The 24,056-nt window shown below is 41.9% G+C and overlaps 1 protein-coding gene across 2 annotated transcripts; it reads right to left on the bottom strand.

Moving 5' to 3' along the window:
- Positions 1–2,687: 2,687 nt before the first annotated feature.
- LOC124545450 (ctenidin-1-like) lies at positions 2,688–15,132 on the bottom strand. Of its 2 annotated transcripts, none has more exons than XM_047124375.1 (4): positions 15,001–15,132; positions 9,817–10,119; positions 6,069–6,165; positions 2,688–2,936 (listed from the first exon to the last, which is right to left on the bottom strand). In XM_047124375.1, the coding sequence occupies exons 1-4, from the start codon at positions 15,013–15,015 to the stop codon at positions 2,743–2,745; spliced, it is 609 nt and encodes a 202-aa protein (XP_046980331.1). In that variant the 5' UTR covers positions 15,016–15,132; the 3' UTR covers positions 2,688–2,742. The 2 variants fall into 2 exon arrangements, with proteins under 2 accessions (XP_046980331.1, XP_046980330.1); XM_047124374.1 differs by lacking the exon at positions 15,001–15,132 and adding an exon at positions 10,275–10,402.
- Positions 15,133–24,056: the final 8,924 nt, after the last annotated feature.

Below are 24,056 nucleotides of genomic sequence, written 5' to 3'. Positions count from 1 at the left end.
AATATATGGGCAGTGTAGAGGGCACCACAGTCCATCACGTGACGCCGGCTACGAGATTATCTCTGGTAATGTCAACATATTCGATTGAAAGTAATCGATCGTCACTCTCACGCTGCAACTTTTACATACAAATTTTATTTAATTTAACACTTCCTCTTTTCTGTTAAAATTATTACGTGTTTTTAAATCTCAAAAGCCTCTATATACGTGCACGCATGATAATGAGATGTTTTTCGACATGACGCTCGCCTCATTGAGTTTTAATATATGATTACTCTCTTGGTGAACATGTTCCGCTACGGTCAATTTATCCATGTGTCCCAGGCCACAATTCCTCTTTTGTTCAACCAGGCAAGTGTTACCTTTGTTTTCGTGGTACCAATGTAAACCAGTCCACAACATCGAGGAATTTTATATGCGCCCGATGTAGCCGAAGGATGTCGCACATCTTTTGACGATCTTAAACATTCTTTTATCTTCGTGGTGGATCTGATGGAAGATTCCTCACCATATTTGCGCAACGCTTTCCCAATGCAATCTGCAATCTTAGTGACGAATGGAAGGAAAACTTTCGCGTTGGGTGGCCGTTGTTGCTCGCTACCCTGATTCTCTTCCAAGGGTGGGGTACTCCATCTACCTCTTTACTGGAATAACCATTCTTCTTGAATTGCGACTGTAGATGTTCAATCTCATCTTTTAAATAAGTCGTTCTTAGTCTTTGTACGCCCTGTATATCAAGATTTTAATCACACCTCCTTTTTGTCGCCCGCATCTCGTGGTCGTGCGGTAGCGTTCTCGCTTCCCACGCCCGGGTTCCCGGGTTCTATTCCCGGCGGGGTCAGGGATTTTCTCTGCCTCGTGATGGCTGGGTGTTGTGTGCTGTCCTTAGGTTAGTTAGGTTTAAGTAGTTCTAAGTTCTAGGGGACTGATGACCATAGATGTTAAGCCCCATAGTGCTCAGAGCCATTTGAACCATTTTTTTCCTTTTTGTCTGGGGCGGTGGTTTGAATCTTTATATAGAGAACGGTCAACATGTGGAGAGGAAACGTTATGGGAAAGTTTGAATCTTTATATAGACAACGGTCAACATGTGGAGAGGAAACGTTATGGGAAAGTTTGAATCTTTATATAGACAACGGTCAACATGTGGAGAGGAAACGTTAGGGGAAAGTTTTATACATAGACCACGGCCTATTAGCCCGGAAGCCTTACATGAGTTAGTACCAGCCTTGAAAGCTTACCTTGTATCATCAGACGAGGATATTGTTATTGAGAAAGCAAATACTAGAAAGACTTCCGTTTATGTTTTTATATATTTTGTATAAACGTAGAACATATGCTACTTTCGTGGCATTTGTGAGAAAAGTCTTCTGTTTGGGTGCATATCCTACTGTGTATCTGTGTCAGCCACCGTACGGGAACGACCGATACGCAGCGAGAGAAAACTGACTGAAAGTACGACTTTTGCTTTATTCTTCTTGTATGAATGACCAGGTCACCAGGAGTGTGGACACTGTAAAGAGTATGTAACTATATACATCAGGGTTTATTAACTAAACTTTACTAACACTTTTAACAAAGCGTCAGCGCAGTATTACGAACGCCAGCGTGTTAATACGTTGCTGGTACCAGCAAGCACAAACATTTGACAACTGCAGCACAACTCTAAATGTGATTTAAGCTTTACCATCGGAAATGAACTGAACATAGCTAAGACTTACCAAGACAGAACAGTGTAGCTTAGATTTGTTACCAGTGTGTTCTAACAAGTGTTACGCAGATGCTTCGGGGACTCAAATGGGAATTCCTGGAAGGAAGGCGATCTTCTTTTCTAGGAACAGTATCGAGAAAATTTAGAGAACCGGCATTTCAAGCTGACGGCAGAAAGATCCTACTGCCACCAACATACTTTTCGCGTAAGGACCACGAAGATAAGATACGTGAAATTTGGGCTCACAAGAAGGCGTATTGATAGTCGTTTTTCGCTCGCTCTATCTGCGAGTGGTGCAGGAAACGATTAGTAGTGCTATAAGATACCCTCCGCCACGCACCGTACGGTGGCTTGCAGAGGATGTATGTAGATGCAGATAAAGACGCAGCACTTTGCCTGTTCATATCATCTGCAATCCAAAAAGGGTCTATTACAAATGCATGACACCAAGTCTCAGAACGAGAGAATGCTAGGCAGATGGAAAGTTCTGAGAGGTCAGCGCTCCTTAAGAAGTTTTAGCCAGTTACAGGGCGGCCATACCCCCACGCTCCCCACTTTTATATGTTTTATTATTTACTTATATCAAATTCCTACTTTCTTGTCTCAGTCAGTCTTGTCTCAATCTTAAGCTGGTAACACTAACTGACGCTTTTATAGTATGAAACCAGAGTCCTTTATTATTCCATTTCTCTTCAGTCAATGGTACCAACTTTTAAGTTAAGAATATGAAGAAATTTCATGTTGCTTAACGCTTCTGTTCACCGTAAAATATGCTTCATTTAGAATAACAGTCTGGACTCCAGATACGGGTGAAGGTGATATAAAAACAGGGATCTATAGAGCAGATTGAAAGGGTTGTTGGTGAGACTATTCGCCTCCAGGAATGAGACAGAACAACTGACGATATTCGAATCGTAATAAATTATTTTTTTAATTCAATTGTAAAAATTATATACAAACAAAAATTCAACAGGAAAATACAAAAAGCTTAAGCTGAGCTTGTATTGTAGTGGTTCCGCCGAGTCGTATTACTAGTGCCCATGTCCGCCTCCGTGGCCGCCGCCGCCGCCGCCTCCGTGTCCTCCGTGGCTGTAGCCTCCGTAGGTGCCTCCGGAGTGGTCGTTTCCGCCGCTGTTATGGACCTCGGCGAAGAAACCGCCCTTCTTGTCGGAGTGGTACTTCACTGTGCGCACGTTGCCGCCGGGTTCCTTAATCGTGTACTCTCCTATAACGGCAAAACGCAGTCTGTTGTTAAATTTTAATACATATCAGTACATACTCTTTGCTTCTGTGTTTTACAGTGGGGGTGACGATGGAAATAAAATGTATGCAGGAAAAGAGATGCAAGCGAATGGATTTTAATTTACTTTAACATCGTCACATAAGATGAGAATTTATACATGAGAACATATAAAAATTCAGATCCTAAGACATTAGGAACGTCCGAGGTTCGACCAAAACAGCCGTCCATATGTTTGGATTCTAGAATTTGTATTTCTTAGTATTGAAGAAGAAAAAAGTATCTCAAATCAAGTATAAATTATTTAAGGGATAATCGGTTCCCTGCACCTTTCACTTGAAGTAAGGAGGTAAATATATGCATTTTGCATGTCTGTGGAGGCCGAGTAATAAATTATGAAGGGAAGTTGTCACCTTTCTATCAGAGTAGTTGACTTTGTTTTCAGTTGTAGTTCTTGTGTAAGGGGCGATCAAAAGGTTTCAGTTTCACGGCGTTGTTGCAGCGTTTGTGCAACGTAGCGCGGTGCCGACGCGGATATACAAGCACCGAGGCGTAGGCAAGGGATTAGCGTGGAATTCGTGTCTCTCTGACGTACGTTGCGGTAAATGCGGAAACGCGAACTTTGCCGACGTTGTTATCTAATGCGTCCAAACGCACCAACGTGGTGTTCTTTTCTTGGCTGCCGAGCCCCGCGGAGTAGCCGCGCGATTTGAGGCGCCATGTCACGGATTACGTGGGCCCTCCCGCAGGGCATAGGTGTGTGTGTTGTTCTTAGCATAAGTTAGTTTAAGTAATGTGTAAGTCTAGGGGCCGATGATCTCAGCAGTTTGGCCCCTTAGAAATTCACACACATTTGAACTTAGGTGCCGCAGGACAAACACCGGTATACATCCAACAAACAACAAAGAATGTGTGTAGGGCAGCATGTCTGTCGGAAACCACAAATGTGGATGCTTCGTGATAACGCACGTCCCCATTTCGCAAATGTCATAACGCAGACGTTACACCAACTCAACTGGGAGACATTCGAGCACCCACCTTATAGCCCTGATCTCTCTTCATGCGATTATCACGCCTTCGGTCCCTAAAAAAAGCCCTTGAAAAAGTGAAGACATATTGCGCTGGACACGGATGTACAGCAGGCAGGTACGGAGTTCTTCATGCACCACCTAGCAGATGTCTTCAACCTGATGCGTTGGTGGGATGATTGCCTCAATGCTCAACGCGTTTTTGCCTGACTGAAATATCGATTCTGGACTTTACGGCCTTCGAACGGAAAGATTTTGATCGCTTTTTACAATTCTATTCTCTGCGAGCCACCTAGATTTAGGTTTGCCGTGTTTTCTCTAAATTACTTGCATTAGTTCCATGGACGATTTCTACAATTGATGGTAATGATGTGAAACTAATTATTTTACATTCATATGAAAATCAGGCTAGATGCTGAACAGTGGCAAGAGCTTTTCTTCCCTTAAATAAAGATGGGAATTAATAATTTCTATCCACTACCTTTTGTGTATTACATAAATAAGAACTTTTCTACATAGTAGGAGTTATCAGGAAGAAATATTGCAGTTTGTTTTCAAATTTAACTTTTTTGTCGGTCACATTATATCATTGGGTTACTGTTCAAAAATTTTGGTGGCTGAAGGTAGCCTTAATCTGGGCAGTGAATGTCATTTTTTCTCCTGGTATTGTAATTATATACATCATTATTACTTTTGAACTGCAGTGGGTTATTTTCATTCTTGTGAAAATATGCAGCTGATCCCCTGTCCAATCCGAATTGTCCTCCTTTCTTTCCGCAGTTACTTTAGAATTATCTCCGGTAAACAGCAGTGACTGCCGGCCTTAGTGGAAATACGTCACTCAGGCACCTGGATTACCCACATGCATGGGGCAGGTGGCAGAGCCGTAATTCTCGTGTGCACGAGTGTTCTGTTGGAATCATAGAGGAGCAAAACTCGTTTATTTTTATATCAATTTCTTTGTTGATTTATTATAGTTTTAACGAGGACGAATTCGATTTCATAATTTTTTTAAAGGAATTGTTCTACATTATACCGGTATGTTTAAAGAACGCCAAAGGTGGAGTTCTTCCCAGCCCCTAGGTTGGTTTGAACACTACAGTGTTTCACCAGGCATGGGACCATTAGGGTCGTATGCGGGTCGTATGCCCTTTCGCCCTCTAACATTTGTTCTTACTTAGCAGTTACTGCGGGACCTAAAATTCAACCTGAACTCTGAAACACGGACTATCTTTATATTTTTCACATTAATAAATCGTTAAAAGTGGTGAAATTAGCGATACGTGATAGACAAATTCATATTTCATTTAACAGTTGACCGTAAAACTTTAAGGTAAGATGGCTGAAGAAGGTAGCTTCTAAATTCAAGTGCTGTTATCTATTAGCCAAGGCCTAGATCTTAGCGATGCGACACCTGTGGCAGATCGTCATTTCATGCTGCGTTTTGGTCAAACCAGTCCGCCTCTTTAGCTGAATGGTGACCGCGTCTAAGTGCCATGCAGTGACCACGGGTTCGATTGCCAGCCGGATCGGAGGTTTTCTACGCTCGAGGACTGGGTCTTGTGTTGTTTTCTTCATCATCAATGTCACATAGGTAGCCCAATGTGGCGTCAACTGAAAAGACTTGCAACTCGGCAACCGAAATTCCCTAGGTAGAGACTCCCGACCATCAACGCCATACGATCGTTTCATTTTTTTTGCTAAACTTTTATGCTGCGGCGATTTCGGATCGACAATGTTATCTAAATTCTCTAAATAATTTATAATCTACATACCGTAGTGCATTTCTTCTATAAAAGCCACTTTACTGGGAAGAACATGCTACCTTTCTGCAAGCACGAAGACTGTTACTGCAGCGAAAGAGGCTGTTTCAAAACTGATGCTGGTTCAAACAGGGTTACACATGACGTACGAAATCTCAGTGTGTGGCCCGTTCTAATGTTCGCACGGCTATTTATGGTCCACCTGCGTATATTATTTACTGTACTGGTTTCTCTTGGTTAGTTACCGACATCGATAAATGTTTATTATACGAAACAGTTGTGATGCAGGACGAAATTACTGTCAAATAATGGTTGTCGATACTCACCAACGACTTTGTCTCCATCTCGGGATTCCTTCTGGCTGTGGTGATCCCCTGAGTGGCCGTCAGCTACACCGTATGCGTACTCATACCGAGGATGAGCCTGCGATAAAGAGAGAAACGCTTCAGTTACGGCGTCTGTCACAACCATATGGAAACTGTATGACATCATTACTTTTGATGCTTATAATGGTATCATACGGTAAATACGAAATGGAGCTACAGATAGCATGAGATTAGTGAACATTCAGTTACAGAGATGGGCTTACACGCGGCGGTATATTCACTTAACAACTGTCAGGAGATGTAGCTGCTTCAACTCTGTATCGCTCACTTATAACGGAGCAACCTAGCCTACTTGTTTTCTGTTTATATTCGATATACAACTTGATAAGTATTCTCTTACAGCTAAAAATAATTAATTAGAAATATTGTATATCACTGCATTTAAAAAGCCTTAAAATTTAATAATAGTATGTGTGACATTTGTAAGTAAATGGTCAGTGAAATACAGTGCGCTACGCAATTAAAGGGTCTTTTTCCCGAAACACCATAATTCTCTTCTATTGGAATGCATAAGTTTGAAATTTAGGCTCAAAGGTGCCTAGAACCTTCCTCTGTAACGGTGCAAGAGCGTGGAGCCCTGCGACTTCACCCTCGGGCCCGCAGACGTTTCAAACAGCAAAGTGTCGAAACATTAGAAAAAGAGGCCAGGGCTCAGAAGTTCATGTGTGATGTAATGTGGGTTAATGATTTCACATTGACACCAACTTTCACCACAATTCCGCTCTTCGGCAAAGTGGAGACGTCACATTGTGGGAAGATCGTCACATCACCTCTTACCTACATTTCACCCCTTCTTTTCACGCCTCTGAGATGGACGTCAGAACTGCGACACCCACCATTCAAATCATGCGGTTCTCTTATGGGTGGCCAAGGTTAACCTTACAGACACAGCCAGAAGTCTCAGAAGAGACACCAAAAGACCTCAGGGGGGTGGCATGAAGGCTGTCAATGAAACTATCCCTTTCCCATTGACGTTGAGTTTCACAAATGTCGCGACTGAAAACGACAGTTGGCACTGCGATGAAACACAGGAAGATGTTTTTGAGATCCTGTGCCGCTGCTGACATCATCGTACGTTTCAGCCCTTGTCTGTGGACATCGTCAGCATTGAACGTGATCAAACTCCTTTGGACTGCAGTGCGACCGCAATTTTTGCTTTTCGGAACCACTAGGGACCGTTGAAAACCATCCGTAGCAGCAGAAGCTGCTTATGCTTTTTCGACCCTCCTATTTCACGTCCTGCTCTGGCGTGATCAGGGAGGGATTCGACGTTGACACCTGTGTTAATACAACGGGAAGAGGTCCTTGTGAGACCCCCAGTTAGGCAATATTCTCGGCCGCATTCGGCACATTTATTGAGAATTTTAAAAATGTGCTTTTACAGAGAAAATGTGCGTAGTAGCCCTAGGCGCCTGCAGTTAGGCAACTGGCTTCAGGGCATGTCAGATGGTTGCCTGCTTCATATCCAGAATCAGAAGGTCAAAAAACTTGGGTGAACAATATGGCTGCCTACTAATACAACACAACAGAGTGATGTTGTTAATCTGGATGTGTGAAAAGCTGAACAACAACATTCGTTCAAGATATAGGATGTTTCTGATCAGGATCTATATGTAGCAGCAGAGGTGAAAATTGTAACAGCCTGCCATCTGCGCCCTCCCCACCCCTCATCCCCCCCTCTCCGCCACTCTCCATCTGCTACACCATCACCATCCAAACCAATTCACATTTCGTTACTTAAAAATCGTATTCCGACTGCTGTAAACAAAAATTGTAGTTGGTGGTGCCTGAAGCCTAGATTTGAGATAATCTTGGCTACTTACAAGATGATTAAACTCTAATATTCATGATTCTTTTCGCAGATTAATAACTGAAATACGAAATTTAATGATAATTGTTCAGTACGACCATTCACCTGAGTCGGTTGTGTGAAGTATCGGAATCGTTACAGTTTACACGGAGCGATGTGTCGCAGTGCCATGACGAAAAAATGGCTCTGAGCACTATGGGACTTAACATCTACGGTCATCAGTCCCCGAGAACTTGGAGCTACTTAAACCTAACTAACCTAAGGACATCACACAACATCCAGTCATCACGAGGCAGAGAAAATCCCTGACCCCGCCGGGAATCGAACCGGGGAACCCGGGCGCGGGAAGCGAGAACGCTACCGCACGACCACGAGCTGCGGACGAGTGCCATGACGCTGGCCTCGCATAAGTCCGACACAGAATTAAATACTTTTTGTTGATACTAAGTGATGTTTTTCAAACAGGTATTAGCTTGTCCTAAAGCTGCACCTTGAAATGCCAGTTAGTTGTATTTGATAGAGATTTAGCGGCGTGGCTTCCACGGAATACAGCTCTTAGAGATCTCCCGAAGGTTCTGTCCGCTCGGCCTAAGAGTAACCTATCAACTTTCGCATAATTTTCACGTTCTGTTGCTTACAACGAAAGGGAACCAACAGAGCGACTGACCCTCCGCCATCGAATCCCTGTCTCTGTATATCTCTGTTCTGCTTTCATGTGCCATTAATCGACGTTTGATTTTAATGTTTCGTTAGTGTTGAAGATAGCCTTTTGTTTCTGGTGTTGTGGTGTCGGCCGTTTTATCCACTGTAGGAAAGGCAAGGTAGGTTTGTAAATGTCTCGCTAGACTGCATTACAATAATTAACATAAGTGACACCATATAGTGATACTTTTACGTACTACTGGAGGAGAGAAGTACGCGTAATGTCCTGTTATCTTTATTAGTTGCTAAGAATTCCCTTACTTGCTGGCGGCATTTGCGGAGTAAAGTGCGATATTATAAAGTTTCTTTTTGTGAGCGTATTGTGCCCGAATACTTGGGAGTTTTCTTTTCTTTGAAAATAGCCGCAGCATACCGCGAATCTGAAAACAGCACAATATGAATTCAGTGTGCAATTTGTTTGGCAAAAATTTGGACCCTGAGTTTTTAGTGAAATTGAAAGAATTTGATGCACGCAGAGACGATCTGGATATCAGTTAAATTAGAAACACGATACAAATCCAGGCGTTATTTCATCAGAGCCAAATGCAGTAGCACTTTTAGCCGCCGACGACACATTTCACGACGCTTCAGTACAACAAACCGTTCTAAAAATAAGGCATTTTGGGGACGTATTTAAAGAAATGTATCACGTAAACTACGTATTTTCGTCAGACGCAAGTATAAGTACGATAAACAGTAAATGAATCACGATAATTTAGATAATTCTTTAACCAAGATGGCGACTACTCGGCTTGCTTTTGTCAGCCAATCACAGCACAGGACCCGTGACACCACGGAACATCGCTGTTTCGTCGTGCGAACTCATAAACGCCGCGTATTGAGCACACACGAGAAACATAAGAAAACAACTCTAGTTCGGAATTTGAAAACACGAAAAACATTGAGCATACAGCGAAACTAATATACGCCGTAGTAAAGATCTCTGTAAATCGCGTCATTGTTAGCGAGGTGTGTTCTGATAAAGTGTGACATCGACTGCTGAACTGAGCTTATCATTGTGTTAGCGTTTGGTGTTATGTAGCAGTTAAGTGGTTCTGATCGCAAAATGTCGCAGCGTTCACCAGTACGGAAACCATGCAATGCGCCTGGAAGTGACCACGTTACACACTGCTTCAGTGTCCTTACGGTTTCGCGCAACAGCGGCGTGTAACTCACCACGTAGTCGACGTACTTCCCGCCGGTGTGGGTGTGGTGGTGCCCGCCGTGTCCGTGACCACCGTGGCCGCCCCCGTGACCGCCGCCACCGCCGCCGCCGTCGCCTCCGTCCACGACGATCTCGTGGTGACCGCCCTCCACGGGGCCGTGGAAGTAGGCGAACGAGTGCGCGTGACCGCCGGGGCCTAAGTATCCTCCGCCGCCTCCACCACCGCCGTGGCCGCCACCGCCACCGCCCCCGCCGTGCCCGCCTGCGCTTGCGTGCAAGCACACTGCGGCCATAACTGCTGCTGCCAACATCTTCTGTACACACACAGACAGGGGGGCATTGCAAAAGGATGTAGACGGTTTACCATTATTAACAACGCAATCTGACCCGAACGAATGCGTATATAATAGAAGGAAGAACGTTCCACTAAAAATGGGTCTGCAAAAGAGCTGTTTGTAAGATACTCTACCTGGTTAATAATGTCCCCCATGCAATGGTACCTGATTTGAATGGGTAAATGACACTAGGTGTCACGAGAGTCAGTGTAGAAGGAGGCGGATGGTATTGTGTTGCCAGTAATGAAGCAGTGACAGCAGGACGGGACAGTCAGGATGTAATGAGAGGATACTTGTAAATTCCAAGCAGCTACTAACTGCCCAACTACCTCAATGATTGCGCAAATGTGGTTAAAAAGAATGGGGAACAATGGTACAACAGTTTTTTTTCTTTATTTTTTTTCTTTTGAGTCATGGTTTGACGCGGCTCACCACGAATTCCTCTCCTTCGCCAACCTCTTCATCTCAGTAGCACTTACAACCTACGTCCTCAGTTCTTTGCTGGGTGTACCCCAATCTCTGTCTTCTGCTACGCCGTTCTTTCCCTCTGCAGTAACAAAGAGGTTATTCCCTGATATCTTAACACATGCCGTATCATCCAGTCCCTTCTTGTCAATAGTTTCCACATGTTCACTGATCCTACGGAGAATCTTCTCATTCCTTGTCTTATCAACTCAACTCCGTCCGAACAGGTCTCGGAGATCCGAACAGGTCTCGGAGGCCGAATCGGACTCACTGACCGCCGTGTCATTCTCATTCTTTAGGCTCACTGGATGTAAACAGGGAGGGGCATGTAGTCAACACACCGCTCTCCCAGCCGTTGTCAGTTTTAGTGACTGGAGCCTTTACTTCTCAATCAAGGAGCTCTTCTGCCTCACAAGGGCTGGGTGCAGCCAGCTTGCCAACAGCGCTCGGCAGACCGGACAGTCACCCATCCAAGTGCTAGCCATACCTGAAAGCTGATGGGAACAGGTGTTACCACTGCGGCAAAGCTGTTGGCCCCTTATGAGTCCACCTAATTTTCAACATTCTTCCGTAGCACTACATGTGAAAACGCTTCGATCCTCTTCTGTTCCTCAAAAGCCACACGTTTACGTGGTCTGTGCTAGGCGAAACTTGAGGTGGGGTGAAGAGCGGTGCGACTCGACTATATGTGACTGAAACGAATTATTTGGAGTGGTGATACCTCGTGGCAATCCAATGCCAGGGTTTGGATTTGACGAAATCCTGGAGAAAATTACCTGCCGTCGTGAGTGGTGTTACAGCATGGTGGTGTTTTTGTGGTTGAGGTGTTGTCTTCTCATTGCGCTAGCGAAACGATATGAACAATTTTTACAGCTTTGTGTAGTGTGCACAGTAGGGGTACAGTTCAGTGACGGTGACTGTATCAGCATGACAATGCATCCTATCGTGAAGCAGCATCTGTGAGACAGTCGTTTGTGGATAATAACATTCCTGAAATGGAGTGGCGTGCCCGTAGTCTCGATCTGAACCCAGTGGAACACATTTTGGATGAGTTACAACGTCGACTTCGCTTCAGATCCCAGTGTCCAATATCACTACCTTTTCTAGTTTCGGCTGCTGAGGAAGAATGGGTTTCCATTCCTGCACAGACATTCAGACACATCACTGACTGTGTCTTGAGCACGGTTCAAGCCTTCATAAGCTAATAGGTGTCCTGACATTTTTGATCAGATGATATACTTGTGGAAGTGTGATTGCGTACTTCAGTATAAAGTGTAAAATGCATTCTAAATGTAATCTTTTGAATTAAGTATCCATCCAACTGGGCTCAAATGTCAGCCATGGCCTAACGTACGCTCATAACTGTTTCAGAAACCGTTCCACTTGCTTCCTCGCATTTGGATGTAGTAATGCACTCGTCTTTGCAATGAGTTGCCAATTATTTCAAACGCCCCCCACCCCCTTCCCCAAATTATCTCGTAAGTCTTGACAAGACTGTAAAATTCACTACTCCAGTTCCTCAGCTGTATGAACGGGACTGCTGTGGATTTTACTATTGAGATGACTCCAAAGAGAAAAAAACAGGATCGAGGTCATGAGATCTCGCATCCTGGACCATACTGATACACGCATGTCGTATGACATCAGTAACAAAACGCGGAAAAACTTGCATCTACCGCATTCCCAAAGGATGAAATTCGAGCCCAATGAGGAGCGGATTTAATCGAAAAGTTTACATTTCGAATAAGTTAGTAATAACAAGGACAATATTTGATACTGAAGTTAGTGGCGCGATGTAATCACACATTCGAATTTAACTCGCGAACGGTTCGATTGCGAACCCATGTTTAATATAAAGTTTTTTCTTGTTTTATCATGTACTTCCACCATATCGATTATTTATGAAATATTCTGTAGATCAATATTTCTCTCATAATTGTAACTGTTGCTTGTTTTGAAGCAATCGTTAATAATCTATGCTCCAGGATAAAACCGTTGCGAATTAGTAAATTATTTTTGTCTTATTTGGAGCACTTCACACTGTAGCATTGGCGCTCTATAAGGAGGTTCCAGACGCGATGAGCTTGACAACTCCTTAACGAGAGGTGTTGACATCCACTCGGAATGTATGTGAATATAGAATAGTTTAGCTGACACGTATTAATGCCTCCACACACTACGTCACAACGCATGCAGCGTTAGTGTGTGCAACATTTCCTACGCTTGCAAATATACACTCGTTATCAGTGTTCAGATTACATTACACCTCCTACTCATACATACATACTGAGCAAGTCAACAAGCAGTACTTGGAGGAGGGTGACATGTATAAAGCATTTCGCTGAATAAAAAATGGGTTAGACAGTTACTGATAATAACATATAACTAAAAGTATCTATAAGATAAATTTAATTTGTACTGCACATATAACGAAAGCATTCAGTAAGGAAAGGATTAGCTTGCTTGTAACTTAAGAGATAATTTGTAGTTTGTGATGTTACCTACGTCAAACTAAGTTTATGTGAAGTGGATGAATACGAGATGCTAGAGTTATGTTTGGGGGAATTGGGGCTTCACTGAAAACAACGAAGTACGAACGACGTCGTAAAACGTATTATCCACAAAAAGTGGTTTTCGAATTCGAGCTCCGGTCGGATAAGTAGTTGTTGTGTATCAGGAAATGATTTATCTTGTCATGTCGATTATCCTGATCCTCCATATGAAAAGGAAGCTGTCTTGAATATATCAAGTACATGACTCTGCATCTGTGGCCTACTAAGCGCCGTCACAGTTTATGGCTCGCTCCCATTAGTGACGGATATTTGAAACAGTGAGCGTCTCTGTACTTCTGTCGTCATCATCGGTGTTGTTGCTGCCTGTAAAGATAACAGTGCCTCTATTTTAGTTGCTTCAGCCGATGTTCTCCGTAATAAATGCCATGAAATTATTGTTGTCGAGTATCTGTCTAGTCAACGCCGTACTACAAACTACCAAACGGGCCTCCTTCATTCAGCATACTGTCTGTGGTTAAGCCATGTTTGAACAGCCTGGTGCCTTTCGATTCAGAGAAAATGAACCTCTTTAAGTTTTGTAGCTTTAAAGCTAAATACTTGCTCTTGGTTGTCTGTAGCAACGAATCCACTTGAAAATCCTCCAGCTGCGAGGCTTTAAAAAGTGTTGGTAAGCCGATTAATCATAATGCTGATTTATTAACGACATATTACAACACTAATATAATTCATACTTTTTCTCTGTCGGAACCTTTGTACAGAGGGGCCGCACGATTAGTGACATGGCGCCTCTAACTGCGCGGCCACTCCGCGCGGCTGCTCCAGTGCAAAACGGCTGTCTACAAACCATTACAATAGACAGGGAAATATCATAAATGGCAGAAATGATGTGATCAGAAGCGATAATAGAATACAGTGTGTGTCTACAAACGCATTTCAGTATAGAATTATGACTTTACCTTTGGTTCAAATGGCTCCGAGCACTACGCGACTTAACATCTAAGGTCATCAGTAGCCTAGAACTTAGAACTATTTAAACCGAACTAACCTAAGGACATCACACGCATCCATGCCCGAGATAGGATTCGAGCCTGCGAACGTGACTTTACCTTTTCTTCTCCTCTTTCTGTGTTGACAGTTGAGAGGAGAAAAAGTCCTAATCTAACATCCAATGTCTTGCTCTAGGTCGATAACTAATCAATGCAACTATCAGTCACATATCTGTCATAGCTAACATAGGACTACTGCTATCGCCGGAGAAAATTTATAGATATACTGTTAAGGGGCAACAGTGTATGACGGTACTTTTTATGTTCGTAGCGTACTTCATACTGCTGAAATTACTCTTCGGACGAACGTATGAAATTTGTGCTGGAATGAACCTTAAAACGTTGTTTTCGATGTACGAGTGCTAACAGACCTGTGAGAGATCCGAACATGAAGAAATGAATGAACACCGTGCCGCGTGGTTGCTTACTCGTATTCCGGTGGACAAAAGTATTACCGTCTCACTGAAGGCTCCGAAATCTTCCCATTTATCACCATCTTAGTTTGTGGAATTAGTTTTGGTGAATCTGTGTCTTCGGTATTCGCTCACGAATGTAACGTGCAGTGACATGTCCTGTCGCGCAACTCGGACGAGTTAATCGAACTTTCGTGTGGCTGAAAGTATCTTTACCCTTACAGAATGGACATCTGCTGCACTTCCAAAGGCCTGAAGGCCACCGCACACACGGAACTTCTGTAAGATGGAAACAATCCGGAATCATGACTTCGCGTCATTGGCACATCTAAGTAAGACCCTGACTGGATGGCGCAGAGCTACGAAGTGCTTAGGCTTTGAGACTGAAGCATCAGCGGAAGTGTTGGCCGAGGCGGTCCTCACCTTAAAGGCTGCCATCCTGGCGCTGCTGTGGAGCTGTGTGGTCTGTGACGGCGCCCATCCGAGCCGGCGGGCCTTTTATACCGGCGGCGGCCCCGTCTCTGGCGCGGCTCGTGGATTCGACACACCCGCCGCCGTCTCCGGGCGCGGACTTTCTACGTCGCTACTACGAAACCCTCACACTGTCGCGCGACCGTCGCCCGCTAGCCTAACCGCCGCTGCTGCAGACGCCACACTCTGGTACGAGGAGCAGACATTAAGTTTTAATCATCACTCGAAAAAAAATAAGTTTACGTAACTGACAAGGAGATCACACGCAATTGGATTTTTTTTTTTATGTTACGGGGAGTTTAGAGCTCAGATATCAACGTCAGAGGCGGTTCGATGCAACTGTCAAAAATTCCCGAGAAAATCGACTGTGAAGTTGCCTGAGCATTTTCAGTACTGTGAAGTATGGTCAGCTCTTCACTAGGCAGTGTACCTTTGTGGTAAACTGCCTTCGTGCCATGTGTGGCACCTACATTACATTCCCGACTGATGCATGCTTTTAAAGAAAGGTGTTTGTTCTAGAGAATTTCCGTGAAGCGTAAAATACATAGAGATGAAAAATAATTTAATTTATACTGTCTTTAACTTAAGGTATCGTTATTAAAACTTTTTATAAAAGATGAGTGATTAAAAATTTATGTCCGCAATGAAAACTGGATTTTTGTTTGCGACATGTGATTAGAAATAAGAAGACGTGCACTTTTCAAGAACATGACGATTTGATATGTCTTAATTAGCATATATTAGTTTAATTTTAAGTTTAAATTACGTAGGTATTCGAAGTGAATGGGAAAAACCAAAAAAATAATCACCGAAACAAGACGAATCACTGATCCAGCGATTAAGTCTTCAGCACTGCTGATTATTTTCCCATCTTTGTGTGTTTTACGTTTCATAGAAACACTCGTAGAACATGGAAACGCTCGTAGAACGTAACCGTATGTGTAAAAATGTGCATCTGTCGGGAATCAAATGCAAGCCCCACAAGTGGCAGGGGGCATTCTACCACAGGACCACAGTGCCTAGTGAAGAACTGCCTATTGAAGCTGCTCGGGACACTTCAAACTCGATTTTATCGAGGTTTTTTAATTTATTTTGTGTTTTTAACAGCTTTTGTGGCTGATATTTGAATTCTGAACTTCATGAATCATTAACATAAAAAATTACAAAAATTCGATTGCCTTTTGTTTCCTTGTGAGTTTGTATTTGTTTACAAGTACAGGTTGAAGGCCGCCTATTTATTTTTGCTGGCCAGAGTGGCCGAGCGGTTTTAGGCGCTACAATCTGGAACTGCGCGACCGCTACGGTCGCAGGTTGCAATCCTGCCTCGGGCATGGATGTGTGTGATGTACTTAGGTTAGTTAGATTTAAGTAGTTCTAAGTTCTAGGGGACTGATGGTTGGTTCAAATGGCTCTGAGCACTATGGGACTTAACATCTATGGTCATCAGTCCCCTAGAACTTAGAACTACTTAAACCTAACTAACCTAAGGACATCACACAACACCCAGTCATCACGAGGCAGAGAAAATCCCTGACCCCGCCGGGAATCGAACCCGGGAACCCGGGAGCGGGAAGCGAGAACGCTGCCGCACGACCAGGGGCTGCGGACGGGACTGATGGCCTCAGCAGTTAAGTCCCATAGTGCTCAGAGCCGTTTGAACCATTTTTTTATTTCTTTTTTTGAACATAGTGCCTAACGTATCATTTCAGAGAAAATGCCCTGAAAATATTCCTCTTTTCATACTAAATTCAAGGTGTCGGCGAATCAAAGTGAGAATTAGTGTGGTCACTTTATCTGTCGTGGTTATTTCTTGCCTTTCGATGAAAACTGTGCGGTGCCAACAGAGATGGAAGTGTGGCGTGGAAAAATGACAAATGAAAACACCTTCAGAAATCTAAAATTCCACTTTTATTTTATTTGTGCAGCCAGTTTCCGCATTACATTACGCCATCTTCAAGTCCCCTGACATGTAGTAAGCATCCCATCTCACGTACAATCAAAATCTGGGCCAGCACACAGTCACTGGTATCCGTAGACATCCTTTTAACAAAGCGATCCCTTGGATCAATTCTCCATGTGTTGATCGAAGAGACTGCTTTGTTAAAAAGAAGTATACGGATACCCCTATTTCGATTGTACAAGAGGTGGGATCATTCCTAACACGTCAGTCAGAGGGAACAGACCAGTTTCCGCAACCATTTTATGTAAGACGGACTTACAGAGAGTTGGAGTGAATATGAATAACAACGGTGGTCCATTTTTTGATGACAGTGACGAAGAACCTGATTACGTAAAAGGAAATTCATCAGATGCTGAAAATACGCCGGTGTTACTTAGCATTATATTGCCACCAATCTAACTTCATAAGATTTACACATGGCATTTATTGATATTTTGGTAATTTCTTTAACGTTGTATATAAGTTGAATGTTATAGATGTCAATGAACACTGGTAACGTTCGTTTTACCTTTTAAAAATAACAATTAATATCCTTAGTGTTATAAGAAATGAATCACTGGCACAGGGAATTTTTTCAGACAGGTAAGAATAAGCAGTTATCAAGCCATCTCATAAGAATGGTGACAAGGTAGATTTAAACAATTATCGTCCAGTTTCCTTACTGACATCTGTTTCCAAAATATTAGAAACAGTAATGTGCTCCAACGTAGTCGCAAGTGGGAACAATTTACTTAGCAATTTAAAGCTTGGATTGCAAGAAGGTCGCTCAACTGAGAATGCTGTTTATACGTTCACTCATCAAACAGTGCAAACCTTAAATAATAGAATATCGCCATTTGATATTTTTGTGATTGCTTCAGGGCTTTCGAATGTGTAGATCACGATACTCTCTCAGAGAAACTCAAGTTTTATGGAACTTTACACACAGCTGGTTTGAATCATACTTGACAAACAGAATGCAAAAGATTGTGTTAAAAAATTCAGACAATGTCGGAAAGGTAGAAAGGTTTAATGACCGAGGTAAAAACAAAGGGAATCCCACAGGGCTCAATTTTGGGGCCTACTCTGTTCCTTATATATGTGAATGACCTTCCACTTAACATTCAACAAGCAAAATTTATACTTTTCGCGAACGATACTAATGTTATAACAAATCTCATTAGAGATAAAACAGCAGGAGAGTTAGTAACTGAAATTTTCGAAGAATTATGAAGTGGTTCTCTGAAAATGGACTCTCCCTTAATTTTGAAAAATACGCTATTTTCAGTTCTGCACAACAAATACAGTCTTATCAACAACCAATGTACCACATGAGCGGGATTCAGTAAGTAGGGTCGAACATTCCAAATTTTTGGCTGTATATATTGATGAATGCTTGACTTGGAAGAGCCATTTTACTGAGCCTCTCAAACAATTAAGTTCAGCTACTATTGCTCTTCGTATAATTGCTAATATCGGAAACAGAGGTATTAACTTCCTGAGATATTTTGCATGTTTCCGCTCAATAATGTCGTACAGAATTATTTTCTGGGGGTAACTCATCACTTGCGAAGAAAGTATTGATTGCACACAAGATAGCAGTAAGAATAATTCGTGGTGTTCATCACGAACGTCATGTAGATACCTCTTAAAGGAGCTTGGCATTTTAACTGCGCCGTCACTATACATATTTTCGCGTATGAAATTTGTCATAAGTAATCTTTCACAATTTGAGAAGAACAGTGACGTACATACCTTCAAAACTAGAGGGAAAATGACCTTTATTACTCATTGTTACGGCTGTCAGTGGCTCAAAGAGGAGTACAATATGAAGCTATAAAAATTTTAGATCATTTCCCCAATAACCTAAAATGCCTGACAGGTAATGAAGCATAGTTTTAAATCTAATTTAAAATGATTTCTCCTGGACAACTCTCTCTATTCCATTGATGAATTTCTATTGAAAAACTGCAGTTATAAAAAAGTATAATTCATGTGTTTATTAATGTTAACACTAATCATATATACGTATCCTGTGAACTAACTCATTTCACATCAGTTCAATAAAAGAATGATTGAAATGATCTGTAGTACATCTGACTAACTAACTAACTAACCAACGCTGTGGCCCGTATGGGAGCACGTTGCAGAACATACATGGCCGTCCGTGGTGAACACACCCTGTTAAGAACATGTTGCGCCTTTTGTAACGTCTAGGGAACCATCAGGATCCGCGGTGACTTCAGCGTAATTATTGTCTTGGAATAAAAGTGTAATTTTGATTTGTCTCGTTGTGTATATCTTTCAGTTATGTTCTGCTCCATACTGTAGTTCTACTATGGTTCAACTTTCATCGAGCTGTGTTACACGTCAATGACACGTCATGCGAAAGTTACTTCCGTCTTTGTACACTAGTATACGTTCACTGAGCAGAATAGCCTTCTAGAGCCTGCAGAGGGCCGTTCACGTTTGTTGTGTTCTGTAATACAATAGTCACATGTAGTATGGACATTTCTGGAAAATAAAAAAGGTCCTTTATGGAGGAAATTGCGTTGCTAGTGGCGACTGTGTGGACGCTGCTGTCTCGCGCATGCATCGTAAAAAAGTTATTGTCTTGGCTATGTGCAGATGATATTTGTATTCAGTTGTGAAATCTGCACGAGAGACGTTTTTAAAAACAGGATAGAAATGACTTTTGCATATGATAACACCAGTGACGCTTAAAAATGACAGAAGTGTGCAGTAAGGCCCTCATAGATAAAAAGAAACATCCTGTAATAATTTCCGCATAAACCAGTGGTCGTAGGCGTGTGTGAATGTTTACGCTGAAAAGAAAAATATGGGACCATCAAAAGTAAGGAGTCGGTGGAAACGATTCACACTGTGTTTAGAAAGAAAAGACATTTCATGATAACGACACATCACCTTGAAACGACTCCGTTCTGTATTGTCGCAAAATATCTTGAACTTTTATTATCCACTTTACGAGTAGTTAGTCTCGACTGCGAAGTTTCGTGACCTTGCTAAAACCTCTAGCCATTATCGTGGCGTAAACTATGAGCTCAAGAACATTATTAAAAATTACACTTGAGCACTTTTGAGAACTGTTTTTACCGAAACTGCATATTTAATAAAAGTTTACCGTGTGTAAAACCTGTCTGATTATTGTAATCATTTTCCGGAGCTTTTTAGTGGAATTTAGGGGGATCGTTTAACACGGAACAATTATCTTTTCATTTCGCTCTTGTTTTATTGTTTTGGTAAGTCAGTATTTTCCACTAAACCATAGTACCAGTATTTACAAGTGTTTCAGAACCCAGAACAAATTCGTCTTGAGTATTTTCCTTCCGCAAATAAATAATACTGCGTGTAGAAATTGGGCGACAGTTCTAAACAGATAAACATTGACAAAAGTTGTTTTAACTGTCTAATTTTGGCTTGAAAGACTGCAACTTTATTTTTAGTACCAGATTGAAAGAATAAGACATTTAGCGCCAGCCACTTTTTCAATAAAATTGACAATATTTTTCAACTAGAAATGAAGTTACTATTTTTGTCTTATTAGTTTTATTTGAGAAAGTAAGTAAGTGAAATAAGCCCAAGCGGCTAGCCGCGCTGTCTAACACTAGCCTATAACTTTGAAGCTCTGTAGCATCTTTGGATGAAGTTTCAGGACACGGGTTCCTATATAAAACTTGATCTACTAAGTTCCCTCTACGAATTGAATTGTGAAACGCCCTGTAGAAGAGGCATTCTAAGTGTGTGCTTGGAAGAAGAAGAAGAAGAAAAGAACATCACAATTTCTAATGCTACTTGAACGTTTTTCTTGGTATACATCTCAATGAACAATTTTCAGATTATCCTCATACTATTTCAGTACAGATGGAGGAAGAATGCTTAAATTCCGTGAACAGTAAGTAAACTTTCGTTAACTTTAGTCCTTGCAACGGAACATGCGCTAGAGACCTGTCATGCATATCCTTTGAAAGATAAAATACAACTAATTGATCGAACTATCGTGACATTACATTTCTGAAGACATTACAAAGATTGTAATCAAAACTAAACGTAAAGAGACACAATGAGTACGTGTGCAAATGTGGCATAAGAATAGTGCAAATTTAGAGCACGTAACTGATGCACAGATGATTTAAGTGATAACCAAAAGCAAACTGAAAAGAGAGACCTTGGAAAAAAGATTCAATTCACATACAAAAGCTCACCGCAAAGAAAGGAAAATCTAATGCCCTGACAGATGTTTCACACTATTCATAAGTAAAGCAAGCAACTGAAAATGACCCCATTATCACTGTACAGATTTAATGTCATAACACGACAGTACGACAGTGAGATATGTAGTATAAGAAAAAAGCTTACTGTGTATTACGTTGTGGACACCATTAAAACAAAACTGTTGTGAAATGAAAAATGTGGAACCTTTTTTTCCAGTTAATAGCTCACTGGTTAAGTGCAGAGAACAAGTTCCCAACGTAACAGCCACTGTATGGTTTGGTCAACAGATTTTTCGAGTTAGTGGCACTATAGTACGAATTATATACTCATCTGCCTTGACTTATTAGAGCGTCTAATAGAGCTACACATTACGTCGACAGTAATCTAGAATCTGGACATTCATGGAATCATTAATCGCAGACTTAAACACTGAAATCAGAAGGGTTGCTGGGATGCAAAAAAATGGCTCTGAGCACTACGGGACTTAACTTCTGAGGTCATCAGTCCCCTCTAACATAGAACTACTTAAACCTAACTAAGCTAAGGACATCACACACATCCATGCCCGAGGCACGATTCGAACCTGCGACCGTAGCCTCGCGCGGTTCGAAACTGTAGTTCCTAGCACCACTCGGCAACCCCGGCCGGCTGCTGGGATACATTTTTACAACAATTGATATCGGTTAGTGGCATGTTCGGGAAAGAATTCTTATGTGGACTGAAACATCGTTGTACAATATTCATTTTTTTGAACTGAAACATCCCCAATTAATGAGGTGCATGTATTTAGAGTGTCAGTTATGATGTTAGGCTTGATGATGGAAGCAAAAGAAAAGTCAATACAAGTCCACAGGATTTGACGACCTAGAAAAAGCGTTCGACAATGTAAAAGGTCGTAAGACGTTCCAAATTCTCATGAAAAAAGATGTACGATCTACGGAAACACAGTTTATAATAATATGTAGAAGAGCCAACAGAGAAATTAAAATAGATGAACGAAGTGCTCAGACAAGAAGAATGTAAGAAATGAATGTAGTCTTTCACCCCTATTGTTCTATTTATACATGAAAGAGGCAATGACGGATATCTTGAGGGAGCACTGACATTATATTTCGCCCACAGATGTAGACTGACAGCTGACGTGTTGCAGACGCCAGCAGATCACTGCACTCGGAACTCTTTACACTACTGAATGCAGGATATGGCGAGAAATTGTAGCTTATGTTATTAGGGTATTAGACTTACTGGGCACGTTATTGGGATCGAACAGCTTCTGTGAAAGTTCTTCTTTTCTCAAGTAAAGGCTCATTCATGACTTGATCAGTGATGTTATCTGCATGCTGGAATTTTTCATTCTTCTGGTGCAGTCAGGCAATCACTGAACATTCATCGTAGATTTGTTTTTTCCGTAACTCATTTGTAAGATCCCAGTTTTGTCCCACTCACCTAAACTATCCAGGGTATGACAGGTTATTTAAGTGTTGGATTAGATCTCTCCCATGTTAATAGTTGTCAGATTTAGTGTTCCCTGCATTACTTGAAGATGAAATGACCTTCTCATTGTTTCCTATTAATATATATGTTCGCAGTGAAGTTTATAATAAGTAGGGGTTAATATGGACTAGCGTTCCGTTTCATAGGTGATGCCCCTGTTTATTATCTTCCATATAGTTCAACAGCAATGTCTCATGTTTTCTAGGACCAGGACTGTCCTATAAGTTATCCATTGCGCTACAGCTTTATTAAAGCATATCAGCCCATGGAGAGGATTTGACTATCGCCCATTGTAACCTGTGCGAGTCATTCTGACGTCCACAGGGATATGTCAAAAGCTCAGCTGATTCCTCACATAAAGAAATGGCGATACCTGCACAGGATTTCGATTACTTTGGTCATTCCGATCCACAGCTAGAACTCACAGTATAAAATTCAGAAATCTGTGCAGATTCGCTGACTGATCGAGCATTTTGCGTCACAGGCCACTACTCGTTGAGTTGAAATTTTAGTGAATGTTAATTGTGACTTCGATAAACAGTAGAAATTTGGGAAACTAATTAAGTTGCCTGCACAAGAAATTAATCCATGCACTCCGTTTGCACCGTTGTTCTTCGTGTAATGTTGGTTTGTAATGGTCTATTTTGATTTTATGAACAGCGTTATCATCTGCGTTGAACTGTTTTCGACGTTAAATTGCTTCAGGTTGATTTCATGTGTGCGGTAACGGAATTAGTGTGTACATGCATTAGGTGTGTTGCGCTTATTAAAATCTGTGGGCTTACCAGACCATATATAAGTTGATGTGCGCAAGAGCAATTAATTTAATTAGAATGAGTATAGTGGAACGGGATTCCTTAACTTTGGAGAGCCTAGATAGGGAGGGCAACTTGGAAAGCCAACAGGATATTGATCAGCAGCCTAGTTTTTTTTTTTAGTCATCAGTCTTCTGACCGGTTTGAAGCGTCCGCCACGAATTCCTCTCTTCATCTCAGAGTAGCACTTGCAACCTACGTCCTCAATTATTTGCTGGAAGTACTCTAATCTCTGGGCTCCTCTACAGTTTTTGCCCTTTACAGCTCTCTTTAGTACCTTAGAAGTCGTTCTCTCATGTATTAACAGATGTCCTATCATCCTGTCCCTTGTCAGTGTTTTCCACACATTCCTTTCCTCTCCGATTCTGAGCAAAACCTCCTCATTACTTACCTTATCATCCATCTTCGTCTGTAGCACAATATCTCATATGCTTCGATTCTCTTCTGTTCCACTTTTCCCACAGTTCATGTCTCACTACCATACAATGCTGTACTCCAAACATACATTCTCAGACTTTTTTCCTCAA

This window comes from Schistocerca americana, chromosome 8 (assembly GCF_021461395.2).
Source record: "Schistocerca americana isolate TAMUIC-IGC-003095 chromosome 8, iqSchAmer2.1, whole genome shotgun sequence".
In the NCBI taxonomy this organism is placed as follows: domain Eukaryota; kingdom Metazoa; phylum Arthropoda; class Insecta; order Orthoptera; family Acrididae; genus Schistocerca; species Schistocerca americana.
Note: the sequence above shows the minus strand (reverse complement) of the source record. Positions and strands in the feature narration are given on the sequence as shown.